Source organism: Malurus melanocephalus, unplaced genomic scaffold, assembly GCF_030028575.1.
Source record: "Malurus melanocephalus ecotype Western Australia unplaced genomic scaffold, MMel_1.1 scaffold_159, whole genome shotgun sequence".
Taxonomy (NCBI): domain Eukaryota; kingdom Metazoa; phylum Chordata; class Aves; order Passeriformes; family Maluridae; genus Malurus; species Malurus melanocephalus.
Genome location: NW_026623391.1, coordinates 1,250,963 through 1,267,296, shown reverse-complemented (window position 1 = coordinate 1,267,296; position 16,334 = coordinate 1,250,963). Strand labels below are relative to the sequence as shown.

Sequence of the window (16,334 nt, the reverse complement as noted above, 5' to 3'; positions counted from 1 at the left end):
CTATTACAACTGAGGAAAACATGCTGGCAATTAGTGTTGCAGTGGCTAGAACAGTGCATGTACTGTACAGAGTCATTTTTTCTCCAAGTACATTCAGCTTCAAGATATGCAAAATGCATAGTCCACATTTGCTTCACTTATGCATTTATTCCATCTGCAGGATGGAATTTTTAACTAACATTCACTTAATTTCACTGTTTTAAAATATGCATCATTGATTGGCTCAATAGATAATTAGCAGGGAAATATTCTGMATTGAGAGAACAGTATCCCACATAATACACATTTATTCCTTATTCCCAGCAGACTAAAAAGTGAAGTACTCCAGGTAATCAAGAAAAAATKAGCATACCAGTGAAATATCAAACTGGGACTATCACCTATATGACAATAACTGACTATGTTTTTTTTCTCCTGGCACTGTGTACCTTGATTATTTTCAAAAATTATTATATTAGAAAATTATTTTATTTTCAAGACTCACATTGGGAAATACAGCAGTTGCTGAAAGAAGACATTGCAGTTCTAACCAAACCTCTTTTTAAGATTGTAAAATTTTAGACAATGCTAAAAAGGGCCATAAGGGAGCTGCTCATTAATAGTTTTTTCAAATTACAGAAATGATGACGGTTATATTTCTTCTAAATTCTTACTTTAATTAAGCAAATCTAAAAGAAAAATAATAGACAGCTGGAAACTCTTAACAGATTGCTAGTTTAAGAAAAACATAAGAACAGATGAGTAGCATTTTAATTAGTCTARTAAAAATTCTAAAAAATACATGGTGCTAGAGTATTAGCCTTTCTGCAAGTCACCTGAGTATTTGACCATAAATAAATTTAATTACAAATGGATGTTTCTTATTAAAAAAATACTAACTCAAGCATAATATCTGAACACTGCTGCTAAACCTAATTTTATTAGCAAGTAAGAAGTAAAAGACAAAAMCTGAGAAATAATTCAGGTGCTCAGTGACAAAGACTTAACAGCATAGTATTGGACAGTAATTTATAAGCATCACAACTTCCAGCWAAAGAGCATGAAAATACAGATATATTCTTTGAAATCTTTACTGACCTACATAAAAGTGTCAAGGTGGGTTCTATATAGTTTTCAAATTGTGTAACAAGTTGATTCTCTAGAGACGCTTTTGTTTGTTGGTTTACCACCAAAAGGTGCAGTGTTCAACCTCACACATGCACTGTCATGCTTGTGATTTTGCCTGATGCCAGGGAGCAGACATTGCATTTGCTTGTGGAGACACAATCAAAKGAAATAACAACAATTCTCAGTACTACCCTAACTGCTACACTCCACCTTTCATTTTATTGCTCTAGACGTAAACTTCAGGACAACATTAGCAGGATGAATTTAATATACTATTTAGTAAAAGGGAGGGGATTGTAAGATAACCCTAAGTTTGCATTTTCTACTCAAGCAAACAAAAATTCAGAGGGACTAATGACCCCTGACCATGTGACTCTCTCCTCAGACAGGYACTACACAGCTAATCATAATTAGTCTTAGTTATCTTTAACATGCTTACACAACACATAAGCACACAGTCTGCTACCTCAACAGTCTGCAGTACCATTTCAGACTTGGATTTCATCTATTTCATATTTATACTGTATGATCATTACCCCTTTTAGCAAGGGTCATTTTATTTTGACATCTACGAAGCTGTTCAGTATCTTCACCAAAAGCAAACCACACAAGAAAATTTTACCTACTCTCTGTGTTTTGATCAATTTCTCTAAATTTCATAAGATTCTAAGTAGCCAGCACTTAGGAAAAATAAAAAACAAAAACCCAACCAAAACCACACAAATAAGTGCAGGTTAGGCATCAAGCTTTGCCAGCTATAGCCTACATCCAGCCATAACACACAAACCACATCCTTAAAACACCCGCTTTGCAGACAGAAGAGAATGCAATAGCTACTGAAAAGCAGGGAACTCTTCCTTGCTCTTGCACTGCTCCTTTAAGCAACAAGCAAGGTGAAAGTCCCTGAGGCTTAGAATGGGAGCCTGGGTCCCAGATACATGCTTGCTCAGMTCAGCACATTTTCATTCTCATTCGCAACAGTGAATGTTAGCAGGCCCTAGGAGGAAGTGCTCATAAATAGGGGAACTCTAGTGCCTTCCCAGATCATACTCTTTGGTCCACCATTACTTCCCCAGAAGACAAGGGCATCAGCAGACACTCGCTCACCCCCACTCCAGAAGATCATCTTAAGAGCTAAACTTCATTCAGAGAAATTKGTTTCCTTCTGACACCTCAGAAAAATCATCTGTGTAGGAACTGTATGTGCTTGCACACAGAGAAGGAAAAACAACAACCCATGTCAAATACACCCACATGCTATTGCAAACCAAAAATTAAAGCAGGATGGCAAACACCAACCCAGCAGAGGGCCCAGAAGAGGTGTTTCTGGAGGAGAACCATCACATGCATGTCTGGCACTACAGCTTCAAGGATGAGGACTGAAGGAGGRCAGCAGAGACCAAGAAACAGAGGTGGGGGGCACAGCAGTGATGGTGTCGGGGGGATGCTAAGCCCAAGACTGAATATGAGTCTGTAAGACTTTCCACTATCAAAGCCAACACGGSCAGGTAGGAAGCATCACCTTACCTACGGATAATCATTGCAAGCAAAGCATGTAATTTTAGTTAACCTCTCTCATCACCTTCTATCATTAAGTAGGAAGAGAGAGAAATCCATTCAGATACATTGGTGTGTCTGCTAAGCGAGCATGAATAAAATATTTGCTGTTTGTGTACCTTCAAGTATAGCTGGGCTATGTATTTCCAACAGTTTCAAGCAACCAAGCCCATTTTCTAAGTCAGAATTAGCGCTGCAGCTAACTCCAACACTAAATGTGTCAGGAGCGTGCTAAGGATTTATGCAGTATATGGATCTAACAGCCCACTTGCAGATAAACAAATTTAAAAAAAMCCCAGTAACCACCACCATTACATAAAAGCATACATTTTTACTAAAAAGAAATAAACCTGTGTGTATATCAAATGTTTCTTCACACAAGTCAAAATATGCTTTGCATAGGAAGGAAACCAACTACAGTTGAAATAAAACCAACTGTAAAAATAAAACGTTTACTGAAAACTTAGGGGACACTGAGATGAAGCACTCTTATTCTAAATGACAATCTCTCTTTTGTTAACACTGCATTTTTAGCTATGTCAAAACAAAATTTCATTTTTCCTACACTCCTGTGGTATGCTCTAAGCGAGCACTCTCCCAAAAAAATCCCAGCTGTGTGTTGTGAGTGCCAGTGATCCAGCAATTATGAAAAGCATTTCTAAGTACCTAATCAAAACAACACAAGCTGTAGAACTGCATTATTGACTTTGTTCTACAAACACAAATTCATAACGAGTGTGCTGATTTTGAAAACAAAGCCCTTWTATCTTCTCCATTTCTTGGCTGCCTGAGCTTTTTAAAGATATATGAAACTCATGCAATTAACTTGTTAACTACTGCTTTACAAGCCATTTGCCCATTATTATTCCTTATAAGAGAACCTAATCTTGCATCTTTAAACCAAATCTAGGCACTACACATAACTAACACCCCATATTGTATATAAACCTGCTAAAACTAAAAGCAAAAAGACCAACAACAGTCACTATTCTAGGAACCAAATGGGACACTCCATACAGGAAGTCTCAAGAGTACCTTTTAAAGTACATTGAAGAAGGAGTTACCAAGGATTCTATAAAAATAAAAATAGAAACACACAAAAAACACTCCAAAAAAAAAAACGCACCCAAAAAAAAACCCCACCAAAATGTAACTTTTTTTTTTAAATAAGGAAATTAAGCATCATTTGAAGTCTGAAACAATAAAAAAGAGAGGAGAGAAAGTATCTAAGCAGACTAAAACAATCCACCAGCACAAATTTGTACAATTATATTTTAAAAGACAAGCAWATTTTACTTTAGCTTTCTATAGTTTAACTCCTATTTCACTCCTACATTCTTTTAATCTTCTGGCCTTGATACTCACTGACTGACTAGAGCTAAACCCTCTCTGAAAGATATACCCGTGTAGTCAGAATTCCCCATACACAGTGACACCAATCCCCTCCCCATCTATAATTTAAATAAAGACTCTAAAGTAACAGAGAAACAACATTACTGTAAAGGAAGATCTCCAGAAAGCTGTGACCTCTCCACTTACATAAAGGAAAAGGTAAAATTCCTACMCAGCACGGCATTTCTTATGGACTTCAAGAGCCACATCCCAACAAGGCAAGCAGATCACTATTGCCCTGCAYGCCCTTCTTGCCCTTTTCTCTTTTCAAAACACAAGCATAACAACAAGGTGGTCATGGCACACTAAATTCAAAGCCTCCTATGTTCTTGACATCATACCCATTTAGATGTCATTAACTGATTTGGCTGCATAGGTCTGAAAATGTTGAGACTCTTCCTAATAGAATTTTTATGTGCTTTTTATGATATGTAATCGAACTCATGGAACAGTTGGCTCAATGTACTTCCTCTTTCTTTTCTGAACACTGACTCAAAAAATCCGTATCAGTTCTAGTTCCCTGTAACACCTGGCTTGGGAAGAAAAGTATCCTATGGCATGTACCGTTCATCAAAATAAACCCAAAGGATCAATCTGCAAGGTAAACATTACCTAAACCTATAGGGTTTTTAATTAGGAAATGCTAAACCATCTACAGATTAATTTGTAATTGTAAGACTTCTCCCTAAGCAGGATTCTTACAAGAAAATTACTAGTTTTCCAAAAACACTCAGTTGTTTATTGACTCTTCCCATCAACTTACRAAAACCATTTAAATCTAGTTCTTAAAACACCTGCCACAGAGCAGTAAGTAAATCTTCCATTTTCCTACCCTTGAAGATCACCTCCAGACAGACCAGCAAATTAGCTGCTGGAATGACTAAAAGCAGTCTTTGCACTAGAAATCAGCGACACAATGTTTCTCAAAGTAAAATGGCTAAAGTGAGAATTGGGGGTGGTGGTGGTGATATTTCTTTGGGGATTTGTTGAGGAGTGTTGATTTTTTTTTAAATAAATCTTATATTGCATTGTTCCTCCTGAAATAAGAATTAAAACTGTTAGAGCAAGGCAAAAGAAGCTGAACACCAAAAAAGACCTAACAGAAAACACAGACATGAAAAMAAACCTCAGAAGAATTTTAAGAGAGWTCACTGACTGCACAGTGAGAACAGGATTTTTCATTGGTGTAGAAGACACTCACAAGCCCTTCTGGACCTGCTGTAATGGAYCCTGGCAACCCATCAGCCCAGACAGGCAGGAAAACCGCAGCCAAGCGCCACCAGAACCGCAGAGCTTGGCAAGGRAACAGAGATCCCAGGAAGTCTCCCCACCCTCACTTCTGCAAAGGGCAAAGTAAAGGCAAGAATTCAAAGCGAATTTTAAGACTCTGGACAAGCCCAATACAAACAAAACAAATTATACTCTGGAGGAGTGGCGCAGACACCCACGCTTACTTCAGTTTTCTTTCATCCCCTGTGACAAGCTCATACCTCCCCAGAAGCCTAATTCCAGGGAAAGCTGCTGGCAAGAATATCATACCAAAATTTAACTTGCAGATTTCTCTAGAATTAAAAAGCAGCAAGTAATGGCCATAAACAAAGTCCGCTCTCCACCTTAAACACAGTATTACCCAAGGGCTCCCGTGACCCTGGCACAGCCGGAGCTGTCATAGGAACACGAGAGCTATCAATGCTATCACATTATTTAGTGATCTTCCTCACAAGAGTTTTCTCTCTGCAGACTCAGTCATCTAAAAAATTAGAAGATATGAAAATGCATTAAGTAGTCCTTATCTGTTAAGGTCATTTACAACTTCAGCCAATTTCTTAAAAACTTTTTCTTCCTTTCTTGAAAATTTCTGTTTGAAGAGGCACGGAGCAGGGCTGAACGCATGGGGCAAAGACAACCATAAGCAGATACAATGCAAATCTGCTCAACGCTACCCAGCAGCATCCAGGGTMTTTAGTTTTTTACCAGTCCTGCTGAAACAAAACCTTTCAAAGGGTTCAAAAAATTTACCACTCACTTTTTATCACAATTTAACACCAACAACAGACACTATCCAACTGTCTCCTTTAATAATTCTGCAAATATTATTGCATTTTTATCTGTRAAATTCCAAACTATAATAACCAGTTTTTCAAAGAAAACACTTGCTCACAACAGGCTAAAAAAATTAAATACATCAAGTTTAAGGCTTAATTRTATTTTGGTAACACCAAATCTCTTATCCTAAAATCAACAACAAAATAATTTATGCTGTATTTGCAAACAGTCTTATTGTCTACAAAACATGGTATGACCAGACACCATTGTATTCCCCTTAGGGTCTGTAATTAAAGCATTGGGAAGGGTGGGAAGGTGGGAACAGAATTCAATTCCCATTATTAGAACAGAGACATGTGATCTGACCTCTTCCACATTACAGATTATTATTACAATTCTTCTGCTAACGATGATGAAATAAAACACCTTGTATTTACCTCCTTGGAAAATAAGTTCTACAGTATCCACATCTGAAGGTAGAACATCTGTTTATCTTCTCAGCTTGTCCCAAGCCTGTACTGCCAAAAACACTCACTCTCCAGTTTCCTATCTGAAGCCCTTTCAGACAGGGTACTTGGCATGCCTTTTCTGGCCCGTTATTTCCTCTYTGTGGAGGCAAATAAGGCATTTTTCAGTCTTCATTTTGATAAATTAAATTGTTTTTCTCATCTGGTTTTACCTCCAAAGTTGGAACTAAAAAGCTTTTTTTTTTTAATTATTTCTATCTATCGGAGACACCAGCTTCTGTCTCAGTTCTCTCTTCCCTATGTCCTTCTCAGGGAGGATGGCCCACTCTCAACACAGGCTCCAGGCCCCAACATCTATCTTTAAAAGGAGCCAGATGATTTGATTAATTATCTGACTCACTGTCAAACACTAGTTTTACAGCAACAACAGAAAACTTAAGGCTTCCATCCACTATTGTTGATCCTCACAAGTCAACAGCACTGTGTAAGCCACATTTTCTCTCTCAGCTCATAAAAAGAATGCATAASAGCCTTTTGTTCAAAGTTTTCTTTSAAGTGACAGATTAATTAAAGCTTTGTCTTTTATCAGTTAAGATATAATTTCCTTGAAATACATTACGAACATTCATGCATGCATTGATAGTAAAGCATGCCCAGCCTCACTCAAATCAAAGCAGATACTTCAGATAAGGCAAGCAACCTATGCCAGCCTCAATTTTTAGAGCCTGAGCCTTGACCTTCAGTATTTTTGCCATTGCCCACAGCAGCTCTGTAAACAGTTTAGCAATTTGTATTACAGCCATGAATTAATCTAAAGGTGTTTGACATCAAAGTAAAATGCTCTGATTTAATTTTACCCTGCTATTCATCAGCAGTCACATTTTCTGTCCAGGCCCACCTGCCCACCAGGTTTTCTTGGAAACACCTCCAGAAAGGCCCCAGTTCCTCTGACCAAATGAACAGCTCCGGAACCAGAATAGGAATGTATGAAGACAGTCAGCCAGGACAAGCCAAAAATGCTCCTTCCCTGATGGCACGGCTGGAACAGCATCTGCCCCTCTCCCTCCCTCCCTCCCATCTTATCTTGGCCAGTCACCAAATAAAACCCACACAAGCAAGTGCTGATTTGAGTCACAACTGTCACTTCAGCCTGGATTCCAACAGGATGCTGCCAGGGAAAGGTGAGGCACTCCACCACCACAGCTCAARGATGTGACCACAACTATGAAGAACACTGCACATGGGAAAGAAGAAACCGGCTTTTCAGATGCTACAGCTGACAGGAAATGGAAAAAAAAATCCTGATAACTTATATTACCATTATGAGAACAAAAGAATATTCTGTCAATGTAGAAACAAATCTACACAATAGTGAAAGAATCTGTGAGTGTTCAGGTCCCCTCARTAGATTGTACAATTCTCTAACTCACATGTTTGTGTTTCTGGGCCTCTTACTTGATCTTTCAGGCTTTCTAATTCTCTTCCTTACCCTTCTGAATAAAAATTAAATAATAAATTGGAATTTGAGAAGGGTTTTATTTTGTCTTTCTTTTAAATGAAGCAAAGCTGACATCCTCATGATAAATCTGGATGCTGGGATTACAAACAAATTATCATCTGCAAATTGCTAGCAATCAACTACTAAGAGATAAGCAACACTAAAAGAAAGATAATCTGGAGTTCCAAAATTCTCAGTTTAAAAACCCTGTTCTTAAGCAAGTTTAGCATCATCATTCTTTTAAGATGYAATAGAATTGAGGACAGAATTGGCAAAAGAAAACAATGAAAATTATAATGCTGAAAGATGCGTCATTAAAAGCAATTTTATTCCATTTAATATTCAAGAGAACTGGGCAGGGAACAGATAAGGAACAGCTGCAAAATAGTATCAAACAAACTTCAAAACAACCCAACAGCTAAATGCATGTGACAGGTCTGGACGCTCACTAATGCTATGCATGCACAAACCCCTCACATTTATTTGATACTGGAATCGTTCAGCAATTAGACAACATTCAACCAACATTGAGGACAATTAAATTAATAACACCTGTAGAGAAAGAGAAAAGAAAATACCCGTGAATGGTCTTTTAAAGCCACAACCTTGTTATTGCATTGCATTTTCTTCCCTTCCTCAGTTTACCTTCCCCTAATGACATTGTATTTTCCACTGTTTACATAAACAAATATGTCCATATTATACATGCATACCAAAGAGATGTTTTTCCAAAGAAAAAATCAACTAGAAGCTATGACTTAGTTGTTGGTTTTTTTTTTAAGTATTGTTGTTAAAGGTTTGATTCCATTGTAGTTACTTTTTAAAGATCCTCAAACTATCTCCTCCTGCTTTCAGGTAAGGCATAGGGATAAAATAGCTTGTAGTTACCATCTGAATGATGAGAAAGCAGAATGYAATAATTTTATCAGTTCAGGATTCCACATTTCAGATCTAAAATTACACCTACAAATGAATCTACATAACTAAACATAGAAAGAGAGTAAGTTAGCTATCAGACATTTGTCACTAAGCTGTATCATGGTATTTGACCAGGGGAAAAAACCTGTAAATTACCTGACTGTAATTTAAAAGAAAATCAATTTTACAGGGTTTAATCTTCAAAATGAGCAATCTCTACTTTAGAATTGTGCTGATAAGAGAAGGTTTGCTGCAGGCACAAAGACAATGTAATAGCATGACAGAATCCTGCCCCATCTCTTTTTTTTTTAATGTGCGTATCCATTGGACACTAGCTCTAACTTTTAGAGGTGGACGAGGTAGCAATTTTCAATTTCACAAGTTAATGGYATACTTCAACCCTTATTACAATCAAACAATTGTATTACCTGAATTTAAGCTGTGTACATGTAAACTMTTGTTGTATAGTTTCAAAAACCTTSAAGTCYGGTATTAACACAGTGCCACAAAAACACAGGAATTTCCCACCCAGCCATCATCCTATTAAACATGTGCTTTCTTTGATTATTGCAATTCCAAATAGGTTTTGCAAATCACACAAAATGTCATACTGGATCGCTTTGGTAGCCTGCTCTGAAAAGGAACCACTTTTAAATGCTTTTACTAACAGGTACAACCAGTTTTGCCCCATTCCTGTCATATGTTATCTGCCATGCTTGAATAGATAAACTCTGCGCTGGAGGAATACAAGAGCAAATGAAGAAGATGGAATTTCTATCTGGATTAGCTCAAAATGGGTCAGTGGGAACTGAGTGGAGTAATCCATCCCTGAATGCAATTGCTTGGAGATTTCTGCCTTTTTTGCAGTGACCTGACACTAAATTTTAACAACCAGACACTCAAGAGGGGTTGTATGTGAAAACACTGTTCATGCCCTGCTGGTAGTCACGAGAGGGAGGCAAAGGAGCCAACACCTTAATTAAATGCTATTGCACAAACTTCAATAAATGTAGTTTTTGAGGCTGCCCTCTTTCCCAAAGAAGCTGCATGCTCTTTTAGCTGGGCCAGCTTGACTGCTTGTGGCCGGTTTCCAACTCAGGTCTCTGAAACATTCACCAGAAGATGATGACCTACCAAAAAACGTACAGCTCATTCCTTTCAGCAAAGCACGAGATTGTAAACCAGCCTACCAAARGGTCACAGAGCACTTACAGAGTAGTGGCCCCTGGAGGAGCAGYTCTTTGCTGTCAGCTCCTAAATGAGCTCAGTTGCAGGCCAGTGGTTAACTTCTATCTGGAAACACCACCTGGACTGCAAAACCACAAAGCACCCTGGCTCATGTACTCCTGTGGTTAAAGTTTGGCTGTCCCATGGTCCACGGAATGCCASCACTTGGCCAAAAGCTTTGCTTCTTTAGGAAAGCCTCGATCTATACTTACCTACCCTTTAATATTCAACCCCTAAGAGAGGATGAAATTCTCCTGAACTTGCTGGGAGAACCATCAAGAAAACAAAGCCAGAAGTCCTGCTTCCCAGCTGAAGAAGTCAGACAACTTACAAAGCTGTTACACTGGGAGCTCCAGTAAAGAAACCAGCAACATCCACACCTACTGCTCAGCCCTGCTTCTCTTAATAAATGCAGGGCAAGAAATCTGCAGCACACAACCACAGAATAGTGGTGTCCTTACTGTCAGTAGCTGGTAAAAGGTTTTCCACCCTTCTAAAAAACATCACTTACTTWAACAACTTTACTTTGACACCCCAAGATGTGTTTGCTGCCTGGAAAGGATGTTTTGCAAGCCACTGCACTGATTGCAACAGTAGAGTATACTGTCCCTTACCCTAATTTCCAGAACATGAAATTTTTTGTTTGCACTTACTTGAATTGTTCTGCTAAAAAGTGCAGATTCAAAACAGTCCTACACCTCCACACAGCAAGGAGCTTGAGGTGTGGCATTCATATACATATATATACACATATGGAAACATACTACTTTGCTGTAATTCAAATTTATCTCCTTGAACAGAGGCWATTATCCCCACCTATTTTGTTTCTCTTGTTCTGTGAGTACATTTGCACATGGAAAGATAAATATTTTCAGTGACTGGAGGCAAATGGAGAGCTTTTGAAATCCACATCAAGATTTAATAATCAGGTAGCTCTSTAAAGGTTTTTAGTCCAAATGAAGAAAAAAAAAATTAATACCTAGGTTACTGAACAAATGCTACACTACAATCAAGGGCAGAAAAGTGATTTATTCAGGGCTTAAGATTCAAGGACATACACAACCATTACTTGTTGATATTCTCAGCTGGCCTGTTTCTCCAAACAGGGCAGAATATGTGCTTTCAAAACCTCAGCCATAGGTTGAAGGACAGTTAAGGGAAGAGAGGCAGACCCCTAAGATCAGTTTGTGAGAATGAGGACTCATCAGACTGTATTCAGTTTCAAACAAAAACCAGGTCAGAGTGAAAGTTTAACTTCTCTTAAGAGTCCTTTGACTCCAAATTATTCCAGATGCAAGCTTGCTATCGACATTGCTCCTGGCATTTCTCAGCCTGGCAATAACTGTTGTAAACTCTAATCACAAGGACACATTTTAAGAGTTAGCCAAGCTTACAGAAMGTCCTCCTTCAGTATCTTTTCAATTTGCTTTACTCTTAATCTTCTTATACCACAGGAATTTCTTTCAAAATCCCCAGAATTCAAATCAAATAAAACATAGCGAGAGACTTACTTGTTAAAACCACACTAGACATCTCAACTAACAACTTCAATGAACCTATTACCATATATAAACCCAATTATATTTTTATCAGCAGCAGTCTTAATCTCTTCATTGCCTGGATGTAAAGAAGAATRTAAGTGCCTTTTGGTTTAATACTCTATGCACTAATAAGACATAGATGTATGCATATARTAATGCTCGATGTAATACATTATATATGCAAATCTGTTCAGGGGTAAATATMTTTACATAATCTTGATACATAAGGTGTTTTAAYGYATTATGTGTATGCATACATGTATAYACATGGACATTTGACAAAYATAATTTTTATTCATTAAACCCAAACACAATTTTTTCAATTTCTGGTTACTTTTATTGGAAGGTGTCAAAATTACATCATTCAGAGCATTCAGGATTAAGGATGTTAATTAAGCCTAGAGTATTTCAACAGAGGTGAACCAATCAAACAGTGRATGGAGCAGGCTACGCACAGGCTCTGTCCTTAGAGCTCCATTTTCAACTGCAGAAAGCCCCWTGCAGCCTGGTCTGATCCCAGAGCTAACCCTGTTTTGGGCACAGGGTCAGACCAGAGATATCCTTCTGCGTAACCCTATCTACCAGTTCCATGACCAAGCCTCCACAYCCGACAGCTTGTGCTAATTATTTTAATGAGTCACTAAAAATAATTATTCTGCTCAGAGAAACAGCTGCCATTTTGTCAAGCAATTAYATGAAGTTACTACACTCTTCAGCTATTTTGCTAAGCTTTGTATTGGAAAAGASCTACTAATTAAAAGAAATCGTCATGCCTTCTCTTCATACAACTTACAAGTCAAACCATTTATTATCCTTCACAGTTWATTAAACACGTTAAAAGAGCAAGTCACGAACAGCCAAAGGAGACCTGTKTTTCTTGGGGGTTTACCCTATAATTCAGCACTGATCAGTTAAAAGTGGATAAGRGAGATGGTTTACATCTGTCACATGRGSAACAGCTCATGGGGAAAACAAYTAACATTTAAAGACATGAAGACCTTGTCAGCTTCCTCAGGTTTTCATACATGTTTTGTGAAGAAGCACAGCAGYTGACCATGTTTTGTCCACAGAAAAGGCATGCGAATATCATGCAAGTCTCAAAATTGTCTGTTGCTCATTAATCAAACAAAAGACAAATGAGAAGGCAAGGGAGAAGCTTCCTTTTTGTTATTCACTCATTTGTCCACCTGACTGTCAAGTATCCTGATGGTGCACCAGAGCTCAGAGAGCCTGCCCTACATACTCACTCAGCCACCCACCCCATGGCAGCATCTTAAATAGAAGTCATTTAAAATTAGWAAATAAATGTAATTTCTCAAAAGATGCACTAGGAAACTAAACAATGAAGAAACAAGTATTTGGGGCCTTCTACTAAAAAAACAAACACAAAAAAGCCAAAATAACAAAAATAAGAACCTATAATGTACTACATTACCCAGTTTAAAGAAAAACACTGTCAAGTAACATGCTTTTTGTCTATTTTCTGAGGGCCAGCTTGTGCATGTTAATATCTCAACAACTTCATTTCAGTCAGCTGGTAAAKGAGTCTTGCTTAGAAACAAGTAACTAGAGCAGCAAGCAGAATAACCATGGCAGAAACCTCAGTGTGCTAATGAGACAAAATCTTGATTTATAAATTACGATCGTTCACAAGAATAGTTACTGCCTGATGCACCAAGCTACTAAAATCATACAATTACCGAAAGAGAATAAATGCAAAAATAGCTACTGCAGAATATGGCAGTTCCACAAACCATGATAGTTCTCAGTCAATGGATTTCCTAACCCTGCTGAGTCTGATTGACATGAGTGTCAGAAGTAATATGCTAAGCAACCATAGCATCACCAAGACACCACCATGGAATATTTCCTTTAAAGATGCTAAGTTAATTAAGTTAATCTTAACAATAAGTTAAGATTAAACTACCTGTAATTTTAGAAAGGAGATTTTTGTGTGCAATATGGAAAGAATTTATTTTGTTCCTGTCTGTTCCTTATACCATTTCCCAAGGAAAGCAAAGTACAAAAGTTCTTTGCTGCTTTCCAGAAAGCATTTGTTAAAATGGCAGGAAAAACATTTCATTTCAGAAAAGAGAGCTACAGAAAATCTAATTAAAAAAAATTCACTCTTTACCATAAAAAAATAGTTCAAGTGCAGAACAAGCACACATGCAATTTCTATTACGACATATTTTAGCATTATAAAAACAAGTGGCATCAACCTTACAGTATCAGGACTGAAAAATGCCTTCTCACAAGACTAGACATTATAACCTACTCCACCGTCAAACATAAAGAAATGGGATAAATGCCAAGCCTCAAACATTCATATGGAATGACAGAACAAGGCAGAAAGCTGCACAAACATCAGTGCCCATTTCAGTAAATGCTTCCAGGCAGATGATGTCTCTCAAAATTCTGGCTCTCACCAAGGCAGACACCATTGCAGAGATCTCTGAGTCCTCCTTAACAGTTTCAGAGCAAAATCCTCCTTTCTTCCAGCACCTGTACAGTGGCACCTACACATCTGTAAAGCCAGGACTACAAGGACCCACCAGAAAGGCTCATCCTTGTGTGGCCTATCATTAAATCTMATCTTTTATTTAAGCTACACACCCAAGGCAGACATTTCCTTCTACTGCTTTCAGATAACGAATGCTTGCAAGAAGTTGMTAAAACACCAGTGAGCCTTATAGCTGGAAGCTTTAAACACTGTATAACTGCTCAGCCTGATGCATCCCGCTCCGTGTTGGCAAGAGCCTGTGGCTGGCAGCCTTGGCTGCAGGGACGCAGGGCTGGTATGAAGCTGTCTCCTCTTACTCATCGGGTACTGGGAAGGGCACCTGAAGCACAGACCTGCATCCCCATGCCCTGGGGGGAACCGCGAGCATCCGTCTCTGGTATCAGGTTAAATAATGACACCCACGTCTRCCCCACTCAGCTTCTCCCCCGAGAGAAGCGGGCATTGACACTGGAGGAAGACAGGAAAAGCCGAGGTCTTGAGGCTGAAGTATGGCGAGCAGGCAGCGGAGGAGATCAGGGGGTGACTCACCCCTCCTACACCTTTTTTGAGATCTGGCAGTGGGGAAGAACCGACACCCAACCACGTCAACTCCTCCTCTGGGGTCCGAGCTTGCGCTCAGCCCACCCCACAGGGACTGCGGCGCGGGTACACCCCCGACGGAGGGAAGGCACAGGATCCCCGCATCCCTCCAGCCCCCGCCCCACCCAGAGGGGGACCCGGCGGAGGTACCGCCCGGCCGGCACGGGCGGAGCCGCCCCTGGGGAGGCAAAGAAAGAGGGCGGGCAGGGGCGGCGGCGGAGGGGCGCGGGCTGCCGGCGCCTCCTCTCTGCTGCACTGCAGAGGCGCCATCTTCCCGCGCCGCCGGCCTGCGGGGGGGGCTCGGACCGGCCCCGGCCACCGCCCTCCCGCGGGGCCACTGCGCCAACCGGCGGGGACCTCCCGCCGCCGCCCCGCACAGCTGAGCCGCCTCCGCCCGCAGCCCGGCCCGAGCCCCACTGGGGRGATGCTGCCGGCTCCGCTTCTCCCCCGGGGGACGCCCTCGGGTCCCCGCTCGCAGCCTGGCTCCGCTCCTCTAGCCCCCGCCCCATCGGGGGATGCCACCGGGTCACCCGCCCGCGGCGTGCCCGCTCGCGAGGGAATTTTCCCTTTCCCAGCCCCCAGCGGAGACAACCCCAAGGCAGAGCCGGCGCCCCTGCYCTTCCCACGCAGCACTGCCCGCCGTCCCCTGCCCGCTGCCGCCGAAGTTAAGGGGGCAGCACCGCGGCAGCCGAACCAGCGCAGGGAGCCGGACACTCGCGGTGGGGCCGAGGGCGCCAGCACCGGGAATTCTCAGGCCGCTCCCTACCCGACGCCTCCGCCACCCCCCGCCCCGCCGCTCCTATTGTTCGGCGAAGAGAGAGCGGCTGTAGCTGGGGATGCAGCAACCCGGGAAAGGCAACCCCCGCCCGCCCCACCGCGGCCCAGCCCACGCCGCGGAGGAGGCTGAGAACAGACAAAGCCTCTGAGAAGCGGCAGAGRGTGGCGGGGAAGCCCCCGCCCGGCCGCCTCCTGCCCCGCTTACCTCGAGAGCCCGGGCGGCGCCGGCGGCCAGCAACAGGACGGCTAAGTGGGGCAGCATCGCGGCGGCCGGGAGCGGGGAGGGAGGAAAGAAGAAAGGAAGGAGGGGAAGGAGGGATGCCGGCCGGCGAGACGCGGCCGGGTCCAACAGTAAATCCTCGAGGCCGCGCCGCTGCCGAGGAAAGCGAGCGATCTGCGGCGGCTCCGGGAGCGGTGCGGGGGGGCCGGTCAGCTGATGGCCCGGCCCGCCCCCGAGCGGGCGGTGCGCCCAGCGGCCCGCGGGGACCCCTGCTGGCGACACCCGGGCGGTGCGGCCGCGGCTCGGGCAGGCGGCYCGACCCTTCCCTGCCCTCGCTGGCTCTCAGTTGCAGCTCCCGTTCCCTCCTCGGCCGCTCGGGTACCACCGGTAACCTTCCTCGAAGGCACCGCCCTGCTTGTTCACCGCCCGCATCTGCAGAGACCGCGATGCCTCCGTGTGCTGTCTGCCCCTCRCTAAAGAG

The 16,334-nt window shown here is 41.8% G+C and overlaps 1 protein-coding gene across 4 annotated transcripts in view; it reads right to left on the bottom strand.

Annotated features, from left to right (window-relative positions):
- APP (amyloid beta precursor protein) overlaps nt 1-16,031 on the bottom strand; it is a 189,705-nt gene extending 173,674 nt beyond the window's left edge. For 2 of the 4 annotated variants that reach the window (XM_057371844.1, XM_057371846.1), the window contains exon 1: nt 15,839-16,029. In XM_057371844.1, coding sequence (XP_057227827.1) covers nt 15,839-15,895 — 57 coding nt within the window. In that variant the 5' untranslated portion in view covers nt 15,896-16,029. Of the gene's footprint in view, nt 1-15,838 lie in introns of all 4 variants that reach the window. The other 2 variants (XM_057371847.1, XM_057371845.1) reach the window with 2 other exon arrangements.
- Between the last annotated feature and the right edge of the window lie 303 nt (nt 16,032-16,334).